Raw genomic sequence first — 25,742 nt, 5'->3', positions numbered from 1 at the left:
CCTAAGAAGGCAACACAAAGGCAAATATTTTAACTTTTCTTAAAAACAATATTATTTTTGTTTCATATATTTTGATTTTAATTGATCATCTTGGGAGACAGACAGACTGATAGATAGACCATTATATGCATACAGACAGACAGACATATAGATAGATAGATAGTTGGATGGATGGATGGATAAACAGATACAGACAGACAGACAGACAGACAGACAGACAGACAGACAGACAGACAGACAGACAGACAGACATAGATAGATAGATAGATAGATAGATAGATAGATAGATAGATAGATAGATAGATAGATAGATAGATAGATAGATAGATAGATAGATAGATAGATAGATAGATAGATAGATAGATAGATATAAACAGACAGACAGACAGACAGATAGGTGAATAGATAGACAAATAGGTAGATAGACAGATAGGTAGGTAGGTAGGTAGACAGACAGACAGACAGACAGGTAGGTAGATATATACAGGCACACAGACAGACAGATAGATGCAGACAGATAGATAAATGGATGGATAGATAGATAGATGGATGGATGGATGGATAAACAGACAGGCAGACAGACAGATAGATAGATATATAGATGCAGACAGACAGATAGATAGATGCAGACAGACAGACAGATGTTGACAGACTGATTGATAGATAGATGCATACAGACAGACAGAGACATACATACAAATAGATAGAAAGGTAGATAGATAGACAGACAGACATACAGGTAGGTAAATAGAGACAGACAGACAGACAGACAGACAGACAGACAGACAGACAGACAGACAGACAGACAGACAGACAGACAGACAGACAGACAGACAGACAGACAGACAGACAGATAGATGCAGACAAACAGACAGACAGACAGAAAGAAAGGAACTAACAGACTGATAGATAGATGCATACAGACAGACATATAGACATACCGTAGATACGGACGGATGGATAGACAGACAGACAGACAGGTATATAGATAGACAGATAGGTAGATAGACAGATAGGTAGGTAGACAGACAGACATAAGACAGACAGACAGACAGACAGACAGACAGGTAGGTAGATGTATACAGACAGACAAATAGATAGACAAATAGATAGACAAAATATGCATGCAGACAGACAGACAGACAGACAGACAGACAGACAGACAGACAGACAGACAGACAGACAGACAGACAGACAGACAGACTGATAGTTACATAAACAGACAGACATATAGGGCCCTATTTTAACGATCTGAAACGCAAGTCCGAAGCGCAAAGCGCAAGTGACTTTGTGGGGGGATCTTTGGCGCTGTTGCTATTTTCCCGGCGGGAGAAATAAGTCTTGCGCCGGGCGCAAATCAATAAGGGGTTGGTCTGAAGTAGGTTCATTATTCATAGGTGTGGTTTGGGCGTAATGTCAAATAAACCAATCAGAACGCTATCCAACATTCCCTTTAAACGCAAGGGCGCAAGTTCCATGGCGGGTTGCTATTATTATGACGGATTTGACAGGCGCACGCCAGGAGCGGTTCACAGCCGAGGAGACCGACGTTCTTGTAAGAGCAGTCAAAGACAGAGAAGTTGTTTTGTATGGGGATGGGAGAAACCCGCCCAAATCAGCGTCGGTTAAACAGGCGTGAGAGGAAATAGCCGCAATTGTCTCATCAGCTGCGCCAAGCACTACAATGATGTCAGGAGACGGGGGGATCCCAAGCTTGCCAGCATACATCGGGCACGCCGGGCACACAGGAGGACATCGCTGCGTCCACCCTCACCGCTGAAAGGGTTTGGGGGCTTTGAAATCGGACACAAGAAACGCAAGCAAGGTCCAACCCCAAAGTACACTTACAAATCAAGTGCACTGTTCACATACATGAAGGTTTCTTATGAAAACATTTTAATTATTATTTAGATAAAATAAACGTAATACAGCCACACAACAAACTTGTGAAAATATTTTAATCGTTATTTGCATGATAATTGTTTAACGCTGCCACACAAAATAAATAAAAACTATCACCACAATGCTCACCACAATGGTTTCCCTTATCTCATGTATTAATATTTTTTATTGTAACAATTTATGATTTGCAAAAATAACTGTTGCATCTGTGTAGATTAGATAAGACAATGCGCGTTGTGCACGCTATACATTATGGTCAAGCATGCGCCCATAAAATAGCATAATGAACCATGCGCAACGCGCCCCTGACTTTAGACTAGTTTTTTTTGGTTAGTAGCGCAATTGTTTTTTGAAACTGCAAAATAGCATAAGAGATGGTTTGCGCCGGAGCACGCCTCCTTTTTTGTGCTGAACCGCCCAGGGAGCGCAAGTTCATTCCCTAGTTTGCCGACGTGCGTCTGTGGTGGGAAAAACCCGCTGTGCGCCAGTGCAAAATACGAAATGATACATGCGTCACTGACAAAGTCAATTGCGCTGGGTGCAAGATAGGGCCCATAGATAGATTGATGGGGTGATGGATGGATGGATGGAGTGATAGGTATATAAACAGATACATACATACAGATAGACAGACAGACAGACAGATAGATAGATGCAGACAGACAGACAGACAGACAGACAGACAGACAGACAGACAGATAGATGCAGACAGACAGACAGAGAGACATACTTACCGATGGATGGATGGATGGATGGATGGATGGATGGATGGATGGATGGACGGACAGACAGATAGATAGACAGGTAGACAGATAAGTAGATAGACAGATAGGTAGATGGATGGATGGATAAATAGATGGATCAATAAAAAGAGACAGACAGACATATAGATATACAGATAAATGCATACAGACAGACAGACAGACAGACAGACAGACAGACAGACAGACAGACAGACAGACAGACAGACAGACAGACAGACAGACAGACAGACAGACAGAGACATATAGACTGATAGACACATACACAGATAGATATGAATGTGACAGAGATGTAATAAAATACATACACACTTTCTCCCATTCCCATTATTTCTTTTCACGTTTGACATACTGGGAGAGGAAAAGGCTAATGGGAATTCTCAGGTCGGTTCATTAGCATGCAGTAGACTCTGAGGTAATGAGCCAGCTGCAGCGTCTGCATAGATTGAAGCGATGGGGACGTACTAAAATGAAGGGCTTCTCATGGGGCCGACGTCAAGGGGCCCATCGGTGACTACATCTGTAATTACCTCCACCCAAGCTGTCCCTCTGTCCTTCCTTCATGCTGACAACCAAAATAAGTTGATGGCGATAAACAACCAGCTAGCCACCGACCTGACAGCTCTGACAATCTAAGTGTCATTCTTACTACCCCACCATATTTATCAATTATGTATTGCAAGTTGTCAGTCCATATGCAGTCTCATGTAGTATTCATTTTGTAGTTGCATTAGAGCGTACTTACACCTCTCGCTTGACAGAGTATTAGTAATAGTGATGCTGATGCTGCAGAGAAATGCACTATTGACTCTGTTGTTGTATGAAACATTGATTTTACCATGCATCCATCCATCTCGCCATCTGTCCGTCCCTGCAAACAATCCATCCATGTTCTTCCTTCGGGACTATTGTCTGTCTGATCACTGTCTTCATGTGACTTCTGGACCATAAACCAAAATCACACATGTCTGCAGTCGGTAACAAGGAGGAAGGACAAAATCCTTAGTAATACACAGTCAGAAGAAATGGTCAAAAAATGGTCCCTTGCCATCACTGGGGCACTACCCTTTAAAACGGTCCTATATCTACACCTGCAAAATGCTAAATAATACATAAAAGTGGTGTTCATTTGTTCAAAAGTTTCATTTTTATTTTTTAGCAGAGCTTCACACACAGGGCCCTATCATACCCCCGGCGCAATGCACAACGCAACGCCCAACGCAATGCGCAACGCAAGTGTCTTTTGCTAGCTTTAACACGGCGAAATTATAATTTTAACGTTAAGCGCCACGTTGTTTGCTAAATAATACATAATACATAAAAGTGGTGTTCATTTGTTCAAAAGTTTCATTTTTATTTTTTAGCAGAGTTTCACATACCGGGCCCTATCATACACCCGGCGCAATGCAGCGCAATTAACACGGTGAAATTATAATTTTCACGTTAAGCGCCACGTTATTTAAATAGCAAATGCATTTGCGCCCAATTTTGCGCCGGGGGCATTCTGGTCTGAAAACGAGGTGTGTTCAGGCGCATTGTTGGCGCATTGCTATTTTGAGGCAACTTAAATAGACTACGCTATTGACCAACAAAAACTTGCTTTAAAGTCTAAAGTTGATGGCGCAATATTGTTTTTGTTATTTAAAGAGCGCGTAAGCAATGTGTGCCTATAAACGGGACGACAACGCGGGTTTGCTTATCACACACTTGGATGCGCAGCAGCACAAAAACACTTTTAAATATGAAAAATTAAAGGATTAAAATGTAAAAGACTATTATTTAGTCTCTTGGACATAAATGAGCACCGATTATAAACTTTAGAAGGTGTAAAGAGTCTGTAGCCTGGTAAGTAAATAAATGCTTTGCTTTAAATAAATGCATCTATTTTTAAATGTTTTTTAAATGCAATCACATGGATTTATTGTATATGATGACTTTGTACCTATGGATATGCTGAGATGAGAAACATTTTTAAGTAATGCTTTAAAAAAAAACATGGCGCTGTCCGAGTGCTGAAACGGCTCTGCGCACGTTTGTAAATTCTTTATCTTCTGTTTGTTACAAATAAAGTATTTTTAGATTACAAACCTTTTCTTGCATATTTGCAAATTATGAGATTACAATGATTATGTAGGATATCAATAGATTTACAGCAATCAAAAGTCTGCTATTTTTACTTCCATGACTGAAGAAAACGGCTTTTAAAGGTTTTAATCCAAAAAATAATAATTTCAGTACAAATAAAAACAACACAATTTTTTACCATTAATCTTAAACTGGTGGTCTTCTTCCTCCGTTTAATTTTTCAGTTTATAAATTCCGCTTTCTAAATAGGGATTAAGCATGGCGTCAGGTGCAACTTGCTTTTAAAGGGGATGAGAGCTGTGACTCTTATTGGTTTATTGCACGTTAGTGCACATTACGCTCAAAACACCAATTACTCATTATGAAAATAGGAACAACGCTTTTGGACCATGCGCCTGGCGCATAAACTCTTTTTCCTGTCATTAAATTAGCAAAAGTGGGTTCGGACACGCCCGTTTAGACTGTGCGCTTTAGACCATGCGCTTAGATCATTAAAATAGGGCCCACAGCTTTAGTACGAAGTTCGACATGCCTTAACTTTAAAAAAAAAACAAGCTCCACTTAGGACGATTCATTGGTCTCAGATAAAGCATCGGGCCAATGGGATTTCTCAGTGCACAGACAGTATTGACTGAATAATTGAGTTAAGGACAGTCTTATCTTCATCTGAAGAACTCCCTTTGCATTAATCACGCTGGTTAACTGCACTGTTTGGGAACAAAGCGCTCAATGGATGACCTTGATCATCGACACCCAAACTTATGAAGATGTGGTGTTCACGTCTGAAGGAAAGTCCGGTCAGCGGGCAGCACCTCCAACCGCGCTGTCTGCTTTGAACATGTTAGACCACTCAGAGGTAGTAGGGATTTTTGACATGTGCTCTTTTCACACAGCAGGAGGTTATCGCTCCGCACAGACCCGAGTCAATTAAAGCGACTTTCATGCAAATCCACGTGCACACCTTCGCCCCCCTCCAACTCCGGTTTCGGCCTTTGTGCCTCAAATACTTTAAACTGTTCGCCAGCATACAGTATGGTAATGACCTTCAACTACACCATATTGATGGAACCTCGACTTATATGCGAAAAGTTCTTCGCTTGACTTTGCCAGCGTGCCGAGTTCGTAACGCATTGAATAATCAAAGCGCCCCATCACCTTTTAATTAAAGTTTGTTAATTCATTTACAATCACTTACGTACGAAACCAATATCTGTCCCCTCGTGGCTATCAGAAATTAGTTTTCAATTAAAGAAGGTTGTTTGACTTCGACTTTTCTGTTCTATACCAAGAAAGTCATCAAATCCTTGCATGAAATTGGGGCTTGTAAAGGAATGCACCTCACCGTGGCTTCCCATAAGCCCTTTTGATGGTGGTAAATAACTCATAGAGAACAATGGCACAAAAACACCATTAATGGAACAAATGAAGTCGAAGAATAGATGAGGAAGTTCGGGCCGCTTGATTAATTTCACCGCGCCATATGTGCACGCTGATACCCGGGATCTGTCGAGCAGTGGGGTTTAGCTTTCCTTCCTTAGCCGTACTAACCTTCAGGCAGTTGGCAACAATAATCGGTATATATCGACTTATTAAAATTTAAGTTGACCTCATGAATTGTAATGAAACTTGGGCTTGTAATTAGCTTGTTTATGTGTGGTGAACACTTATGAAGGTTCAATACGTTGTACAGAGCGTGTCTGGAGGGCAAGAAAACAGACTCCCAAAATAAGCAGCAAACATTTTCATTAAAGAAGCTTGGTTGGTTTCCTACAGCAGCAAGGACTTAATGATGCATACTCAGAATTCATCCAAGATGAGCTGAGGATGTTTTTTCAGGTCTAGAAACTTTCATATTTTCACTAGTTTCATTTATCCTAGTTGTCTAACAGTGCATCGCAGGAGAGTTTTCATATTTTTCTGAACAGCATTAACACAATTTCCAGTTTTCGATTCGGTTTGGTTTAATTTTTGGACATTTCTGTTGTGGAAATTGTTTTAAACATTTGGGGTCATTTTAATCTGAGGGATGTAACGGTATTATACATTTTGCGGTATTCTAGTATCAAATTTTCTGAATCATCGTGGTCACATGATTCGATAAAACGTAAGGTCTTCCGGGCAACAAGTGTAGTTTTTTCGCCCAAGTGTAGCGAGTGGACGGAGACGGGGGAACTACAATTCCCATAATCCCATGTGTGCCACTTGTTGTTTATACTTGACAAACTAAACTGAAACTTTATTTTTCTATTTTATTACATGGTCTAATTATTTTTTTCTTTTTTAAGAAAATTGTAAAGACTACACTACACTTTGTACATCATTTTAATGTTAAGTCTTGTTTAATGAACACTTATGGCAGTTTTTCCAAGTCTTCATTTGTTTTTTCCTTCCTGTAAATGGTTCAATAAATACCGTACAGTGGGCATCATGCCGAAATACTACTATACCGTGAATTATGATACCGTAACATCCCTAATATTTTGTAATAATAATATTAGTCACTGCCGATACAGAGTCCCGATCCGATACTTCTATAATACATAAAAAAAAGAATAAAGAAGAGCGAAAAAACAGATCCAGGATGTTCCTTATGTCATGCCGCACGCGTTGCTGTTTCTGTGTGGAGTCAAAAGGGTCTAACTCTGTGCCAGCGCATAACTATTGATGTGTTAAAAAATAATGAGAATATAATATAGTATATGTTCAGGGGTTATATTGGGATTTGTTTTGTGGGGATGCTCTGTTGAGAGGGAGGGTTCGAGGGGTAACATGTTTTATCCTGATGACAGCAAAGCCACTGGTGTGTTTCAATGACATTTTGGACCTCTGATAGGATTTGATAACTTTCAGCTTTAAAGCTGTGCAACAAATTGACCCAAACTTTAAAACCTGAACTTTAAATTATGCAAATCTATGAGTCTGACACCCTATATGCATTTGTTGCACATGTCATTATGCACAATTGATCAAACTTTGAAGGAAGTTATAAGACTCCACCTCCTTGAATAATTCTAGGCTATCAGAAAAGACTCAATTAGCAAGAAAAACAACATCTTTAATCTGTAACATTCAGCAATATGTCTTATAAATTAGCAATAGAGATTCCCTAAGCTGGTCAGCAGTTAGTTAAACAATCACTATAGTTGGGTTGTAATTGATTTGTATAATCAAAATACATTATTTTATTAAACTATACAATAAGTTGTATCCAGTTGTCTAGTTAACATATTGTAATGAGATGATTGACATGGCTATACATACTTTAATACGATGTTTCTACACTTCTATTAAGTTTTTTCGACGTGTGCACCATTTTTACCTCTCTCTCTATCTCTCATCTGTACAATGTGTAATGTGATCCTCCTGCGCGAATGCGCGTTCTTGAGGTTCTGAGTGAGACACAGAGCTGCGTACTGATGTAGATTAACTGAGCACATAGTGACAAAAACGATCGACGCGTCGTTTAAATGAGCGGTAAAAACCCGGTTTTGTCGTGGGTGCACCGCATGCACGAGTGTGTGAAGCCTATGAATGAAAACACGTCATTATTCGCGTCAGTTCACACGCACCAGCGCAGCGCATACACTGGCGCGGAGCAGAGCAAGACCTTCAGTAGGTGTGCCGGGCTTAGCCCCGGACGGTCCTGGCCCAATTTAAACCCTGCATATGTATCCGAGTCCTGATTGGAAGGTAAAATCGGGACATCCCTATTTTTAACCATAAACTAAGCAAACACATTGTATTATACAAAATAATGTTTTTTTAGCAATGAAATATGTGTGCTTTAATGCGTTATATTTAAGCCTGGAATCTGCAACTTTTACCTCACTGTCGCCATCTCTGTTTATACTGTAAAATTGCAGTTTTTTACTAAATAATTTTCCGAACTCTGCGTGGAATAATCTGAAGTTTGTGATCACATCATAAGAGTGCATCTGTCATGACAGTAAGAAGGTTTTCTTAAAAGTTATATATCTGAAAAAAGTCCTCTGAACAATATCTGCCGCTTTTTGTTTGTTTAAAAAATACGCAGCTTTAAACATAACTGTCTTATAGTTGTCACAGTTTGTAAAAGCATTAAGCTTCTTATGGCCATGCTGTACAGTGATTTTTACCATGATTAAGGTGGTTTACTCCAGATGTCTCTTCTTAAAACATAAAATGGTATGCTACTTTATACTTATCTTTACGTTAAACGTCCCGTTTTTCTGCATTTTCGAAGCTTTGATTGTGTTTGACGGTGCGCAAAATAACGTGTTCATTTTTCGTTTGTAAAAAGCGAAATTTTTTGCACGCAATTTACTTATATTCAATGAGGACGTTAGGAGGCGTGTCTAAATCTGGTTGTCATAAAATGAGTACCGTCCACTCCAGTAACTGACGAGAGTCGGATAACGTGAACCCCCCTGCTTTGTTCTCATTGGTAGTCGCTCTCAAAAGTTCCTCATAATTTGCATAAATTTGCATTCTCAACTTTGTCCCAAGGGTCCCTGTCGCTCGTGTCACCCAAAGTCGCCAGCCTTCAATTGAAATCAATGAGACTGGCTGCTAGTCTGCGTGCAGCTTTACACACCAACTAAAGTAAAAAAAAAAGGATTACGAAAAACGGCAGCTTTAAAGTCAAATAATGTTAAAGGTCCCGTTTTTTCTGTGTTTTTAAAGCGTTGATTGTGTTTACAGTGTGCAATATAACATGTGTACATGTTTCATGTGTAAAAAAACACGGTATTTTTTACACAATTGACTTATTTGTATAGCGCTGTTTTCACTGTCCTCAAAACGGGCTGATGTCTTCTATGAAGTCCCTCCTTCAGAAATACGTATCGAGTTCTGATTGTGTAGTTTGTTAAGTATCTTGTGATTCGATAGCAGCTTAGCTTGCCGTTAGCTTAGCTGGTGACTGATGTATTCCTGTGGGTGGAGTTTAGTCAAAAAACTGTTCTAGTGACATCATTAATGCAGGAAGTAGAGGGCTGTAGTCCAAACCGGCCGTTCGCTGTAGGCTTTGAAAGGCGAATTCTGTTAAAGAAAATATATCGCCTGACAGTGAACTTTGAGCTTTATCATTTTACAGGTATTATTTATGCTCTAACAGCAACATTGCACACTAACTAGTGTTTAAAAAATGGGATCAGAAAGAACGTGACCTTTAAACTGACCTACAAAGTCATACTAGACAGCTAAATTTGTAAATCATTATTATACACTTCAATTGTTATTCAAATCACAGTGAAGTAAAGAAACACAATTTGAACAGTTTATTTATATGCTGGCTCAAAATTACAGATTTCAGCTTGAAGAACACAAGTTACCCAATAGCAAAAAATGTACACTATTGTGTAAATAAAATGTTTCGTCTGCTTGTTTGTTTTTATTTATTTCACAAAAAACAAACAACCCTAATAAAAAATGCCTTATATTTGTAGCAGTCAACACCCTATTTCACCTTGTGAGTAAATACCAGTATATACCAAGTAAAAACCCAGCAGAGGCCGTGTAATAGCTTTTCGGGGTATTTAGGGCTATTCGGCCACCATGCCGTGCGACACATGCCGAACGTAGGATAAATGAGGCTGTGAGAGACTCAAGCTGCGGTTGATCATAATCCTTGTACATCGATCCAGCCAAGATGATCCCCTTTAAAATGTCTCGCTCCTCTGATGTCTTCATCTCCAGCAGTGATTGAGATTTTAGGATGGGTGAAGCAGGGATATGAAGAAATAGATAAATCTGGATTTTAAACTTTTTCTCTGTGTGTGAGCGGACTTGACGTTTTCCTTCAAAGCTCTTATCATTTATTATTTGTGGAATCTGAATATTTACATATCGTGTTTAATGCATGTATAGTAGACACACACACAGTATATACGTACATAGATGTTTATATCATACCGAAAGGAGCAGCGAGATACGGATAACATCTCATATCTTCTAGTGGATAAAAAGAAGTGTCCTTTCCAAACCCTCAGCGGTAGCGTTCCTTTCTCCAGATAGAAGTGTGGAGCTTCACTGCAGTGGATCTCTGCTTCAAAAACAGGAGATGTGCTTTGAGTCTGGGAGTTAAGCCACGGGTGGTACACACGCTTCACCGCAGCAGGCAACATAACAAAACTGACTGTTGAAGATGAGCATGTGCTAATGCGATGATGCAATCACATCCACAGTGACTAAACACATTCCTGATGTAACATAAGATGTGACCTAATAAAAAAGAAATATTTGAAGAGTTTCGTTGCAAAACGTGATAACTCCGTTTTTTACATTTTTCAGAAATCTCGTCTTTGGGGTGTGCATTCCAATTAATATCAAATCAACTGAGGTTGGTTTGTTTTGATTTAAACCTTCATAATTTAAAAAATACAGCTAAGTAGCACCATAAAACAAAATAATAACATGATAACATAATATGAAACATGTTTTGACAAAAATTTTGAAAACGGATTTATCTCGTTTTGCAACGAAACTCTTCATTTCTATTAAAGACAATTTATATTATTATATTCGTTTTGATTTTATAAGGTGGATATTAAAAAAACACATAACGTTTTACTAGGGCTGTCAAAAGATTAATCGTGATTAATCGCATACAAAATGAAAGTTTGTGTTTGCATAATATATTTGGGATTGTATTGTGTTTATTTATCTTTTGACAGCCCTACTTTTTACTGTATTTTGGTTTTACTGTACTGTACTGTAATGCAGTTTTACGGTACACAAACTAGTACTGTATAGTTATAAAGCAGTACTTTACTGTATTTTTACAATGTTTGTCTATTTTTATGGTACTTTACTGTAATGTACGCATACAGTATAGTACTGTGGATTTTTACAGTACTGACTGCTAAATCTACAGCGACATCTAACAGTGCATATAAGATGTACATACACAAAGAATAATATATTAAAAGGCTGTCATGTTATCTTTTTATATGGGGGTCAAGATGGCGAAGCTCTGAAAAGCACAAACATTCATCATTAATGTAATCCATTTGGTAATTTAAATAACTATAATGGGTTAATATGTGTCTTCTGAAGTGAAACGATAGGTTTATATTTTGTGTTTATTTAGTGGTCAATATGACTACAACTAACTATGTTTTCCTAATCGATTAATCGAGCGATTCTTTTTTTTTTAATAATCGACTAATTAAATAAAAACCTTAATATCTATTTACTTCGATTTTTCACTTATTATGCTAAATACAAACCCTAAATTAGGGTATTCATGTGTAGAAGTGTACTTTTAAAAGTGCAAAAGCCACACATTGAGTTTTAATAATATAATCGTTTATATATATATATATATATATATATATATATATATATATATATATATATATATATATATATATATATATATATATATATATATATATATATATATATATAAAGCCTTGAAAACAAATTTTTTTGTGCAGCCTTTAAATAGTAAAGCATCTTTAAATGTCAAAATATAAATCAACAAACATATTGAGTTTTAATCTTAAAGGAACATTCCATTTTCTTAAAAGAAAAATGCAGATAATTTACTCACCACCATGTCATCCAAAATGTTGATGTCTTTCTTTGTTCAGTCGAGAAGAAATTATGTTTTTTGAGGAAAACATTGCAGGATTTTTCTCCTTTTAATGGACTTTAATAGAGCCCAACACTTAATACTTAACTCAACACATAACAGTTTTTTTAAACTGAGTTTCAAAGGACTATAAACAGGGTCTTATCTAGCAAAACGATTGTCATTTTTGACAAGAAAAATAAAAAATATGCTCTTTTAAACCACAACATTTTGTCTAGGTCCGGTCCAGCGCGACCTAACGTAAATGTGTAGGGACTTAGGGAGGTCACGTGTTACATATATAAAACGCACATTTGCGGACCATTGTAAACAATAAACTGACACAAAGACATTAATTAGTATCAGTTGACATACAACAACGTCGGAACGATCCTCTTTCTCCACACTTGTAAACACTGGGGCGGAGTTTCGCGTTCGACGTCTTGACATCATGACGTATTGCTTGGGGTCACGCTGGCGCATCACGACTGGATCTAGACGAGAAGTTGTGCTTTAAAAGTGTATAAAATAAAAGCACTACTTTTTTGTATAATTAATTTTTTTTTTAATTAAAATGTTGAGTTTTAGAACAGTTTTTTGTCACTAATTTTCTTTGGGGGGCCGCGAAGGAATGCACTGTACACAAGCGGGGCCGCACGCTGAAAAAGTTTGGGAACCACTGACCTACATGACCAGGCATACTAAAGGCCTTGGATACAGTATGCTGGTTTGCTATTTAAGATGCTTTTTATGCGTGTGGTTCGACTGTAAACACAAACCAAGTTTAACGGGCTGTTGCGTAACGTTACATCATCAATGATGGGATAAACATATCATGGAAGATGTGCAAACCTCATTGGTTGGCTGCATTACACATTTGTGCAGGCTTGTGCTGATCTGTTCGGCAGCTAACATTATCTGCTGAGTCCCTGATCATACCCGCAAACACACACCATCCGCATCCATGCGTGCGTGTTATAGTTGCATTTCTGAGTAAAACGCTGCTTAAAAAGTTTAACGGAAAACATCCTTAATCTTTTTGTAAACTGGTCATGTGGTGACCTGGTATTGAACGGTCATTGTGTCGAGAGCATGACTAAAAATGCCACCTATATAGGCGGCTCACTCGGTTTTGGAACCAAGCAAAGGCAGCCCAGTTTGTCATTCGTGAACGCTTTGGCTTTAACAACCACACACTTGACTGTCTGCACACGTCGCCAGACCTGTCACACAGCCTAATTGACATTCAAATGTATGCATGCACCTCCTCAAAATTTGATCACCCCTACTGGGTGGAAGGTATCACAGGAGTAAAGGTCTGTTGATGTAAATGACAGTCGCCCACATATACAAAAGCATGCGCACATGCACTGCAGAGAAAACTCCAGCTCTGGAAGTTGCAGGTGGTGAATTCTCCTGCTTTTGAAGACGAGCGGAAAAACGCTTTCGGCGATACCCCCGTACTTCCCATCAACCGAATTTAACTCCACTGTCGTGAGGGACTTAGATTTCCTCCGCATGATGGGGACTGCGAGTTTGGGCCTGTCAGGAAAAACGTCCTTCTGGACGACAGGCCGAGAGTGTTGCGGATCTTGCGATGGTGGGAAAAAGAAGGCAGTCAAAACACGGCGGCGTGACTCCTCTGGGGCTCGTGCTGCTGTTCTACTCAGATCTATTTTTAATGCCTCGAACTCAGCGTCAGCAAAAGGAATGCATAATTGTAGCCTTATGAATAATTTTTGAGGGGCTCATTTGAATAAGGAGGCGGTTTTGGGAGACACTTACTGTATGTGAAGGGGTGCAAGAAACTTGTGGTCTGGTGGATATTTTAGGTAGCATTGTTCAGATCCAGAACTGCAGCAAGTACACTACAAAAAGTTTAATTAACAGGTTTTGCTGTTTCAGTAATTCCTCTGAAGGCAAACTTTACTGCTACAGTGACAATCTAGAAAACTGTGAGGACGTTTCTTGGTTGTGACGGTATGTTAGCATCCTTTCCCAACGTGGCAATACCCCTTTACATATAGTGAGGTCCATAAAAAATGTTACCCAAAAGCAGTGTTGGGGGTAACGTATTACAAGTAACTTGCATTACGTAATAATATTACTTTTCTGAAGTATACTAGTAAAGTAACGCATTACACTGAAAAAAATGATTCATTGAATTTAATCCATTTTTTTAAGGTAAGTGGTTGCAATCAATTTTTTTAAGCTACATTTAAACAAAAAAGATAAGTAAAGTAAAAAAAATATATAACTTTTGTTAAAATGTAGCTTAAATAAATTGATTGCAACCACTTACCTTAAAAAATTTATTAAATTCAATGAATCATTTTTTTCAGTGTAGTTTAAAAATGTACACATTAATATTTGAGTTACTTTTTTTAAGTAATGCAAGTAACTTTTCAGTTTAATTAATTAGATGTTAAAAAAACAATGTACTGCACTGAAAAAAATGATTCATTGAATTTAATCATTTTTTTAAGGTAAGTGGTTGCAATCAATTTTTTTAAGCTACATTTAAACAAAAAAGATTAGTAACGTAAAATTACATATAAAACTTTTGTTTAAATGTAGCTTAAATAAATTGATTGCAACCACTTACCTTAAAAAAATTAATTAAATTCAATGAATCATTTTTTTCAGTGTGTATTAAACTGAACATATTAACATCGAATTACACACTCTACACTAAAAAAAATTATTCATTGAATTTAATCAATTTTTTAAAGATAAGTGGTTGCAATCAATTTATTTAAGCTACATTTAAACAAAAGTTTTTTATTTTATTTTACTTTACTAATACTTTTTTTGTTTAAATGTAGCTTAAATAAATTGATTGCAACCACTTACCTTAAAAAAATTGATTAAATTCAATGAATCATTTTTTTCAGTGTATGCGTGAACAGTCAGAAATGGAAATGGCAGACCCGAGCTTGACATTTTTGCGATGGAAAATGCAATTTCTGAATGCAGAGCTTGTCAGTCATAAAAAACACCTGCAAAGTAAGAAAAAGTAACGCAAAAGTAATTTAAAACTAAGGTAAGCATTACTTGAAAAGTAACTAAGTAACGCAATCAGTTACTTTTTGGGGAGTAACTTAATATTGTAATGCATTACTTTTAAAAGTAACTTTCCCCAACACTGTTTGGGGGGGGGGGCAGAGCCACGTATGATTTTGTCTGAGCGAATTCATATTTTATTTTTTTATATATTTTTTTAATTGGTAGACTGAGTAACTTAAGGCTAAAATAGTTTTAATTCATTTGAACCATATTTAACTCTTTCCCCACCATTGACGAGTTAACTCGTCAATAAAGAAAAAGTGCTTCCCTGCCAATGACAAGTTTTTCCGGCAATCCGTATTTCCGCTATTATCCCCCAGGTGGCTATTATCCCCTGAAGTATTCCCTTAGGGCAAACAGTTCAAACTCAGTGTATGTTTTGAGGATTGCTTTGAAGCTGATCTCTATCAAAAGTCCTTCACAATTATGCAATTATCTCAGCTTTTTGCTCAAAATTTGGTCTTTTTGAAAAAGCCTACCCATTTTTAAGAGATAATATTTTTTTTAAAGCAGAGGGGCTGTTCTTTTATTTGATATATTGTATGTTTTTATATTTAAAGAAAGCATTTTTGCAAGGCATTAAACTTCATTATTAAAAATGCTGGCACTGGCTGGCAACTTTTTTTAAAAAAGCGCTGGCGGGGAAAGAGTTAAAAACCATGAAAGTGCACTCTCTAGCTAACCTTAAAGTATTCCAGTACCCTTGTTTGCCCATAGATGCCCCGCAAGCACAAACGTAAAACTCAAGTTTGTTATTGTGTCGAATTTCGCATTGTGCCCATGATTTGTTTCTAACCAGGAAAACTACCCGACATCTGACCAGTCCAATGTTTTCACACTTTGAACTTGATTCCTTATCCCTCTCTAGGAAGTTAAGCTGATGTTTTTCCCTGATCTCCCAAAAACATTTCATAACCCGAAAAATCTACTATTCAATAATTTCCTTTTTTTCTTTCTCCATCTTTTTGTACAAGCGCTGCCCACACAGCCCGCAGGTGAAATGATCCTATCATGAGAATGGGTTTATTTTCCAACAAAATCCAAAGCAGTTTCAAAGCACAAACTTGTAAAATCTAATTAAACAGACCTGAAGCTGACAATTTATAAAGTAAGCTAAAATATTTTATTGGGAACCTTTTGTTTCCTTATTTCTGAGAATGAAAATAAGTGGTAATAAAGTAGGGCTGTGAACCAACTTAATGTTGGTCACTGAGAAGCAACGCCCCTCCCAGTTTACGAACAAAATTTTACAAATTGGGTCACAGTGCAAACAATATATATACACATTTATGACCACCAGCATTTTAATTTAAAAGCATTGTGGGTAAGCAATCAGGTTGCTGCCATATTCAGACATAATGCATAAACACAACAATCTTATTTTAATGTTTCGTGCAGTGTGAACTTCCTGTTTGTTTTAATGAAAATGTTCCTAAGCTTTTTTGCTGTTTGTTGCTTACTCATTAACATTTAATGTCTCATTGAACTTGTTTGCAGGGAGCTACGCTATAAAGATTTTTGAACCTCAACATTTTACTTATCGCTGTTGCTGCGGGCAACTTGACTGAGAAAGAAAGCCTAGTACCCATTAAATTGTTTTTCTCTTCTCGATAACAACTTTGCGCTTCGACCATATGGTTAAGAAACTGAGCATGTAACAATTAGAACCGTTCATCTGATGTGTGATACAAGACAACCGGTAACTTGGTCGCTTTGGATACAAGATTCAGCTAAATGACTACATGCAAAAAATTTACCGTCTCAGGTGTTGGATTTCATGGTTGTAAATCTTAAAGGATTAGTCCATTTTCTTAAAAGAAAAATCCAGATAATTTACTCACCACCATGTCATCCAAAATGTTGATGTCTTTCTTTGTTTAGTCGACAAGAAATTATGTTTTTTGAAGAAAACATAGCAACATTTTTCTAATTTTAATGGACTTTAATAGAACCCAACATTTAATACTTAATTCAACACTTAACAGTTTTTTTCAACGGAGTTTCAAAGGACTATAAACAATCCCAAACGAGGCATAAGGGTCTTATCTAGCGAAACGCTTGTCATTTTTTGACAATAAAAATGACAAATATACACTTTTAAAGCACAACTTCTCGTCGTGTAGATCCGGTCGTGATGCGCCAGCTGACCCCACTACGTCACCGCAATACGTCATCACGTGAAGAGGTCACAGAGGACGAACGCGAAACTCCGCCCCAGTGTTTACATGTGTTGAGAAAGAGGACCGTTCCTACGTTGTTGTATGTCAACTGATACTAATTAATGTCTTTATGGCAGTTTATTGTTTAAAATGGTCCGCAAATGTGCGTTTTATATATGTAACACGTGACCTCCCTACGTCACTACGCATTTACGTTAGATACCGCTGGACCGGACCTTGACGAAAAGTTGTGGTTTAAAAGTACATATTTTTTATTTTTCTTGTCAAAAATGACAATCGTTTCGCTAGATAAGACCCTTATGCCTCGTTTGGGATTGTTTATAGTCCTTTGAAACTCCGTTGAAAAAAACTGTTACGTCTTGAGTTAAGTATTAAATGTTGGGTTCTATTAAAGTCCATTAAAATTAGAAAAATTCTGCAATGTTTTCTTCAAAAAACATAATTTCTTCTGGACTAAACAAAGAAAGACATCAACATTTTGGATGACATGGTGGTGAGTAAATTATCTGGATTTTTCTTTTAAGAAAATGGACTAATCCTTTAAAGGGGGAATTCATGTAGAATAGCATCTTTTTTGCACACGCTGTTTGTGTGGCTTTTGGCGTCCCAAGTTTACGAACAAAATTTTACAAATTGGGTCACAGTGCAAATGCCAACAAAACTACAGTATGCACATTTTGCGTGAGCACTACGCTGTGCCGTGGAGAACATGGCAGATTATTGCACATTCTGGCTAGGGCTAGACCAGAATATTCGAATATTCGTTCCGTGGGTTGACATTCGATTTTCAGTTTTGAGATTTGAATATATATATATCAATATTTTTTTCAGCGTTAATGCACAGCTTTTGCCAAGCAGGAAGTGCGCTTCACGCTCTATAGGTGGCAAAGAGAGACCAACATCCATAGCCAACAGCCACCAAACGCCACCAGTAGAAGATCGCCTCGAACGGAAAGCGTGCTTCCTGCTTTGGCATTCACGCTAATAGTGTTGTAAATAACGTTCAGTTTCTTGCAAAAACTGATTGATTTGCTTCACAAGACGTCAATATGTCACACGGAGTTATGGGGATATATATGCTTAAAGTGGCGGATCGGTTGACTTGCATGACGGAGCACTGGGGTTTCTGCAAAATATCTTCTTTATTGTTCTACTGATGAAAAAACATATTGGATGGTGTAAGTGTTAGTAAATAAACTTGATTGTTTTATTACAGTTTGTTATACTTCGTTCATTTATTTTCGTTGTTTTATTTAAATTACGTTGTCAGTAATTACTGTGCTGCTAATTTCTGATAAGGGAGTGTTTGTTTGTTAAAAAAATGTTAGGCTACCTTATTAAAAGTATTGCTCTTGTGTTTTGTTTCACTAATGCTGTTTTCGCAGGACGCGTGAGGCACGTCGCTTACGGCTTGCGCTGTTCTGTAGTTTATTAAAAGTTTATTAATTCTAAACGTGTCACATGTCCTTATTGCACGAAAAAATCACTACACTCCCTTGGGGCCGCAGCAACACATTCGCCACATAATAAAACTGCAGACAGACAGACAGACACACACACACGCACAGAGAGATTCCTGCCTTTATTAAAGAGAAAAATATGTTCAGCCCCTCCTTCCGAAGCTTCAAATATTCTATTTGATTTCTACTAGAGCTTCGAAGCTCAAAAAATGGTATTCGGAATAGCCCTAATTCTGGCATACTGTGATATCGACACCACATGGCAATCCGTATTTTAACTCTCTATCGCTACCTCTGTTTAAAAAATAGTTGCTTACAGAGTTATTTTATTTACGTACGTTGACGTCAAATAAAGTCAAACCAGAATTATCTGTGAAATCATGCCATTGCTAATCAGGGAAGTATTTTTTTTTACCCCCCAAAATGTACAGATTGCAAACACTTTAAAATGCAAACATTTGGCTGACTGCACTGCACATTTGCACCCGATTGCAATGTTTTTTTCCTCAATGAATCATCAAAAACTCCAAAATATATTTTTAATATAGTTTTGTTCAACATAAATTGTGTTGTAAATATAGCAAAAAAATATTATTTCACATTGAAAAGACTGATACCTTTACATGCACAGAATAAGCAGATAACTATCAAAAATCACTTATTACAGAAATCTGTTTTCATGCTTTAACATGCAAATCAATAAACTGGCTATGCAGAAAACTGCGTTTACATGGGATTTGGAGATTTGTCAAGTTTGTCACAGGCAGTGGCGTCACCGCCTACTGTATAGTACCGCCTATAGCATGGCCTATAGCACGACCTATAGTCGTTCAAAAAGGAGACGGGAAATCTGTCTTAAGCTATACTATTGTATCTCATGTCTGCAGAACCTGTAAATGTAACATCAGCTTTTATTTTTGCAGTTTCTCTGCCAAATGCTTAAGTCGAGCATACTTCCACGTGTGATTTTTATCTTTAAACAAAACTGCCAGAAAGCCGGTTAAAGTGTTTACATGCAACGCAAAATCAGGGTGATGAGAAAAAACTACCTGTGCCAATCATTGTTTGCTTACGCTGTTTATGGGCTTTCCCTGATAAAACCATTTTACGTGTTTACATGACCCCACACATTATCAATTTATTAAGCATAATTGCTGCAAGACTGTGCATGTAGACGCACACAACACGGCCTTACACATACCAGCACGTATCGTACCTTATGAACCACAGTATGTCACAGTCTGTGAAAAAGACCGCTTTCTGCGCTGAAATAACTATTTAGTGAATTTTGCTGTCTTCATATGTTGACAGAAATGAAATGCATATATTAACTAAAGGTCATGGAGAATATTGTGTTTTGGGTCATTATTATGATATCGCTGTGGACAGGAGCTCTTTTAAGATTATTGATTGGGAACATGTGGCAAGAATAAAAATCAATAAAGAGTGGGTGGCCATCCTGTGGTCGGCTGAATGTGTCGAATTCACACAATGAGTTTCTGCATTAACCTCATAGAATCAAACCTCTGGGATTTGAGTGACATTCTCAGATCTTCTGGGTGAATTTTTTTTTTTTGATGTGCTTCATTATGAGATTTAATTTATTTATTTATGGACACTGACCTGTGATGATTACAGTACTGTCCAGTATATCCATACTAATGCTATTTTTGCTTACCCACACACAATACGTTTAGCTGCCTGTCAAACATCATTACTGTTTAATTACTTGTAGTTGACATTTAAATGGTAGTCTCTCTCTCTCTCTCTCTCTCTCTCTCTCTCTCTCTCTCTCTCTCTCTCTCTCTCTCTCTCTCTCTCTCTCTCTCTCTCTTAGGGATGTTGACTGCATTCTCCTATATTGCACAACCCTAGTAGCTGAAGATTTCGCTGCCTCTTGTAAAAAATTTGGGGTTTGAAAGACAAATCTTTCCTTAAAATGCAATGAATAATTTTTTGAATAAAAAAGAAAAAGGTTTTAAAAGCTTGATAATGGTCTATAAATGATCACTGTTTTAATGGAGGACCATCATGAACAAACAACAACATGAACTATTTGAATGATTAATAGACTGTTTGGGCATACTTGAATGTGTCTGCAGTGACTTTAACTGGTTATGAAAGGATAAGAAATTCATTTTTTCCTTTTCATTTATTAAATAAGATGATGTAATTTTTTTAAAAGTCTAACATGCATGTTTGTCTCCATGTTTCTCAACCATATGCTGACTAGGGCTGTCTGTCATAATGATTAAATAATCGTCTCATTGCGATTGTTTGACCTCATTGCGATGATTTAAGATCACCGCAATGATTGCCATCTCTCCTAAAACACAAGGGGGAGCTGCAGCGCCTGTATAAACGAGACCGTATCAGAAAGCGTTCCTTAACTGACAGTGTAACGCAATACATTGCAAAGCCATTTAATACAGTGGAAAAACAGCATTTAAAGAAATGCTGCAAAACTTTGATAAGCAGTATGAACTGCCAGGTAAAACATACATTTCCAAAACAGCAATTTCATATTTAGGGAAGTGAAGGATGCTATTCTTAAGGATCGGTAAGGAATAGATTTTTTTTTGCATGTGGTCCAGTACTAAAATGACCATTGGCTACTATTTAAGGCCTGTTCTGATATAGTCAGTTTATTTTATTGTGTTTATTTCTTAAGAAGAATTTTCAGTTTTTGAAGATATATTCATTAAATAATTACTTTTAAATATGTGTTATGTGTATTTATATTTTCTGCCAGATAAACCTTGCAAAAGATTTTTAATAGAGATTTTTTTTCAATTTTTCATTTAAATAATCACAACAATGTGTGAAAATTATTTCATGACCAAAAAAATCTATATGAGAATTAAATGTCAAAGCAATAATAATCGCCAAAGCCCCAATACAGGCAATTAATCGTTATAATCATCACAATTTATTAGGCAATTGAACGTCAGCCAAATTTCAAAATCGCGACAGCCCTACTGGTGAAGTTGTCACTATTGACCTTTTTTTCTTTAAAGGGATAGTTCACCCAAAAATGAAACTGATGTCATCATTTACTCACTTTCAACTTGTTACAAATTTGTATTAGATTTTTTTCTTCTGCTGAACACAAAGGAAGATATTTGAGCAAATGTAACCAAAACGCTTTTGAGCACCATTTACTTCCATAGTATTTTTTTTCTAACTATTGAAGCCAATGGTGCTCCTGTTTCCTGCTTGATGATAAATATTTTCATTTGTGTTCAGCAAAACAAAAAATATAATACCGGTTTGTAACAACATGAGGGCAAGTAAATGAAGACAGATTTTCATTTTTGGGTGAACTATCCCTTTAAGACTTTACTTTGAGAAAGGGACCTTTATTAAGCAAGCTGGTTGGTTTTGTGAGGAATTGCCTAAATCAGTGGTTCTCAAACTTTTTCAGCGTGCGGCCCCCCTTGTGTACGGCACATTCCTTCGTGCCCCCCCCAAAGAAAATGTATGACAAAAAAACTGTTCTAAAACTCAACTTTTAATTAAAAAAAACATATTGAATGATACAATGTAGTGCTGTTGGTTAGTAGCCTTATTTGTTTAGGTTTAATTGCACAGAATTCATGATAAATTAATTTATTTTATAAAATGTCATAAAACTCTGGCCCCCCTGGCACCATCTCGCGGACCCCCTGGGGGCCACGGCCCCCAGTTTGAGAACCACTGGCCTAAATGACAACCTAACAGCTGTTCTTGTAATACGTTGATTTGCAGTGGCTTTCAAAGAAATAGCTTTGCTCTTTTAAGATTTTTTATAATCAAACCCATGACATTTTCACTGCTTATGCAATGCTTAACCAATTGAGACCCCCACAGTGACCCAAATTTTTACCAAAAAGTAAAAAAGCTAAGTTGCTTTTCATGGCTCCTTCATTCTTCATACGTTTTTAATGTGTTACTCCTTCGTGAATTCGCCTCCTGGTTCACCTCACGTGTACCTGTAGGCAATAAAACACTTATTATCTCACCCCACACAGGTGTTTATCTCTCTTTACCTTGTAGCTCTCCTTTACAGAGCAGCTAGAAACTTTGCTGAATTGTTCTGTGCTTAATAATTACGAAAAGACTTTTAGGATAACAATTTTTCTTCAGTCCTTGAACATGTCGCTAGGAGGGAGGGGAGCTACTACCCTAAACATTCACCACTTTGACAAATAAAAGTGTTAACCACGCGGCGAATGCTTTGAAAAACGATTCTCTCGAGCCGCCGCGCTGCTCGCGCACCATGAAACTCCACGTCAGGAGTGATAAACCCGAAAACCTTCGAGTTGAAGCGTGCCATTAATTCCATTCACGGTTTTGCTTATGTACTATGCTTCAGATATGAATGAAGCTTTTCAAATGTGCCCTGAAACTTGCTTGTGTTCGGGTATCTAAAAAGATACGGCCCGTAAGAGAGGTTTTGGCTATTGTGATGTTAATTTAATGTTACAACATTAAATAAATTGCCTACCACCGTGATTATTTGAAAATGCCAGTCGCTCTAGTGAAAGTGTGTTTGTTTGTAAAGCTATGTCTTTGATTTCTTTTCCTCTAGGTCTTGTAAAGCTCGGCGTGCACTGTGTCACGTGTCAGAAAGTCGCCATAAAGATCGTAAATCGAGAAAAGCTCAGCGAATCTGTGTTGATGAAGGTAAGTCCGCCTGCTTTTTACGGAAATGTCTTTCTCTCTCTCTCTGTCTCTCGTTCTCAATCCCCCCTAATGCTGTGAATTTCAGGTCTTCATTGGTACAGATGTCAACCGAAGTAAAGCTTAAATGAATGAAAGGATACAACAATAGCAACTACTTGATGTTATTTATTGGCCGTAAAACAATACACTGTGTGGTACTTGGCTTGTAATTATTTCCTTTGATAAAAGCAGCCATGGGAACACAGAGACTAAAACTGTAGATTCAGAAACCTGATTAAGGATAATTGTCTTTCATGGGAGACGTATTAAATAATGAGATTCTTGTTATTATTTGGAAATGGCTTGATTTAGAATCCCATACAAACTAATAATAAAAAATAATTTTGAATAAGTAGAAAACCAAATTTTGGTATTAGGATTTGATCTTAAAAGACCTCAAAATGCTGCAGTTCTTTTGGAGATTTGCAGATTTCCATAGACTGTAAAAAATGGACGTAGTGTACGTGATGTCACCCATAGGTTTCTGAGATGGTTTTTTAAGGCAATAGTAGGCGGTGCCTGCCGTCGCCACCTAGCTTGACTCTAGTGACAGCAGTGCCAGTTCAACTGTCACTCAAGTGGCCACACCCTTAATTATGCATAAGGCCTAATATAAATTAAACCGATAAGTTACAAAGAAATTCACCCCCCTTACAGTTGTCATGAAGGGAAAATTATCTATATAGACACTTTTTGTACCAGACTGTAAAGATATTATTTTCTGCTGTAAAGTTGGACATTTTAAGATAGGGGTCTATGGGGATTGACTCCCTTTTTGGTGCCCAACCCTGTTCCTGGAGGGCTACCGTCCTGCAAATTTTAGCTCCAACCCCAATCAAACACAGCTGAAGCAGCTAATCAAGGTGTTCAGGGTTGCTTGATAATTACAGACAGGTGTGTTGGGGCTGGGTTGGAACTGAAGTCTGCAGGACGATAGCCCTCCAGGAGCAGGGTTGGGCACCCCTGGGTTAGAGAGTCGGGCTTGTAACCCGAAGTTTGCCAGTGTCACGTCCCGGAGGTAACAACTGAGGTAGATGTCTTCACAGAGGTAGCAACTGAGGTAGAGGTCTTTACGGCGGTAGCAACTGAGGTACAGGTCTTCACCGAAGTAGAAACTTAGGAAGAGCTTTCCCGGTGGTAGCAACTGAGGTAGAGGTCTTCACAGAGGTAGCAACTGAGGTAGAGGTCTTTACGGAGGTAGCAACTGAGGTACAGGTCTTCACCGAAGTAGAAACTGAAGAAGAGCTTTTCCCGGAGGTAGCAACTGAGGTAGAGGTCTTCACGAGGTAGCAACTGAGGTAGAGGTCTTTACGGCGGTAGCAACTGAGGTACAGGTCTTCACCGAAGTAGAAACTTAGGAAGAGCTTTCCCGGTGGTAGCAACTGAGGTAGAGGTCTTCACAGAGGTGGCAACTGAGGTAGAGGTCTTTACGGAGGTAGCAACTGAGGTACAGGTCTTCACCGAAGTAGAAACTGAAGAAGAGCTTTTCCCGGAGGTAGCAACTGAGGTAGAGGTCTTCACGAGGTAGCAACTGAGGTAGAGGTCTTTACGGCGGTAGCAACTGAGGTACAGGTCTTCACCGAAGTAGAAACTGAGGAAGAGCTTTCCCGGAGGTAGCAACTGAGGTAGAGGTCTTCACAGAGGTAGCAACTGAGGTAGAGGTCTTTACGGAGGTAGCAACTGAGGTACAGGTCTTCACCGAAGTAGAAACTGAAGAAGAGCTTTTCCCGGAGGTAGCAACTGAGGTAGAGGTCTTCACGGAGGTAGCAACTGAGGTAGAGGTCTTCACGGAAGTAGCAACTGAGAAAGAGGTTTTCCCAGAGGTAGCAACTGAGGTAGAGGTCTTCACGGAGGTAGCAACCGAGGTAGAGGTCTTCACGGAAGGAGCAACTGAGGAATAGGTTTTCCCGGAGCTAGCAGCTGAGGTAGAGGTCTTCACGGAAGTAGCAACTGAGAAAGAGGTTTTCCCAGAGGTAGTAACTGAGGTAGAGGTCTTTCTGGAGGTAGCAACTGAGGTAGAGATCTTCAC

General features: G+C 38.0%; 1 protein-coding gene across 2 annotated transcripts in view; it reads left to right on the top strand.

Annotated features, from left to right (window-relative positions):
* The window catches only part of LOC129434000 (serine/threonine-protein kinase BRSK2), a 237,953-nt gene that overhangs the window by 110,050 nt on the left and 102,161 nt on the right, over positions 1 to 25,742 (top strand). For both annotated transcript variants that reach the window (XM_073864685.1, XM_073864684.1), the window contains exon 2: positions 23,580 to 23,674. In XM_073864685.1, the coding sequence (XP_073720786.1) occupies positions 23,580 to 23,674 (95 nt within the window). The remainder of the gene's footprint in view (positions 1 to 23,579; positions 23,675 to 25,742) is intronic.

Source organism: Misgurnus anguillicaudatus, unplaced genomic scaffold, assembly GCF_027580225.2.
Source record: "Misgurnus anguillicaudatus unplaced genomic scaffold, ASM2758022v2 HiC_scaffold_27, whole genome shotgun sequence".
NCBI lineage: Eukaryota > Metazoa > Chordata > Actinopteri > Cypriniformes > Cobitidae > Misgurnus > Misgurnus anguillicaudatus.
The sequence above is the reverse complement of the archived record's forward strand: the minus strand, read 5'-3'. Positions and strand labels throughout refer to the sequence as shown.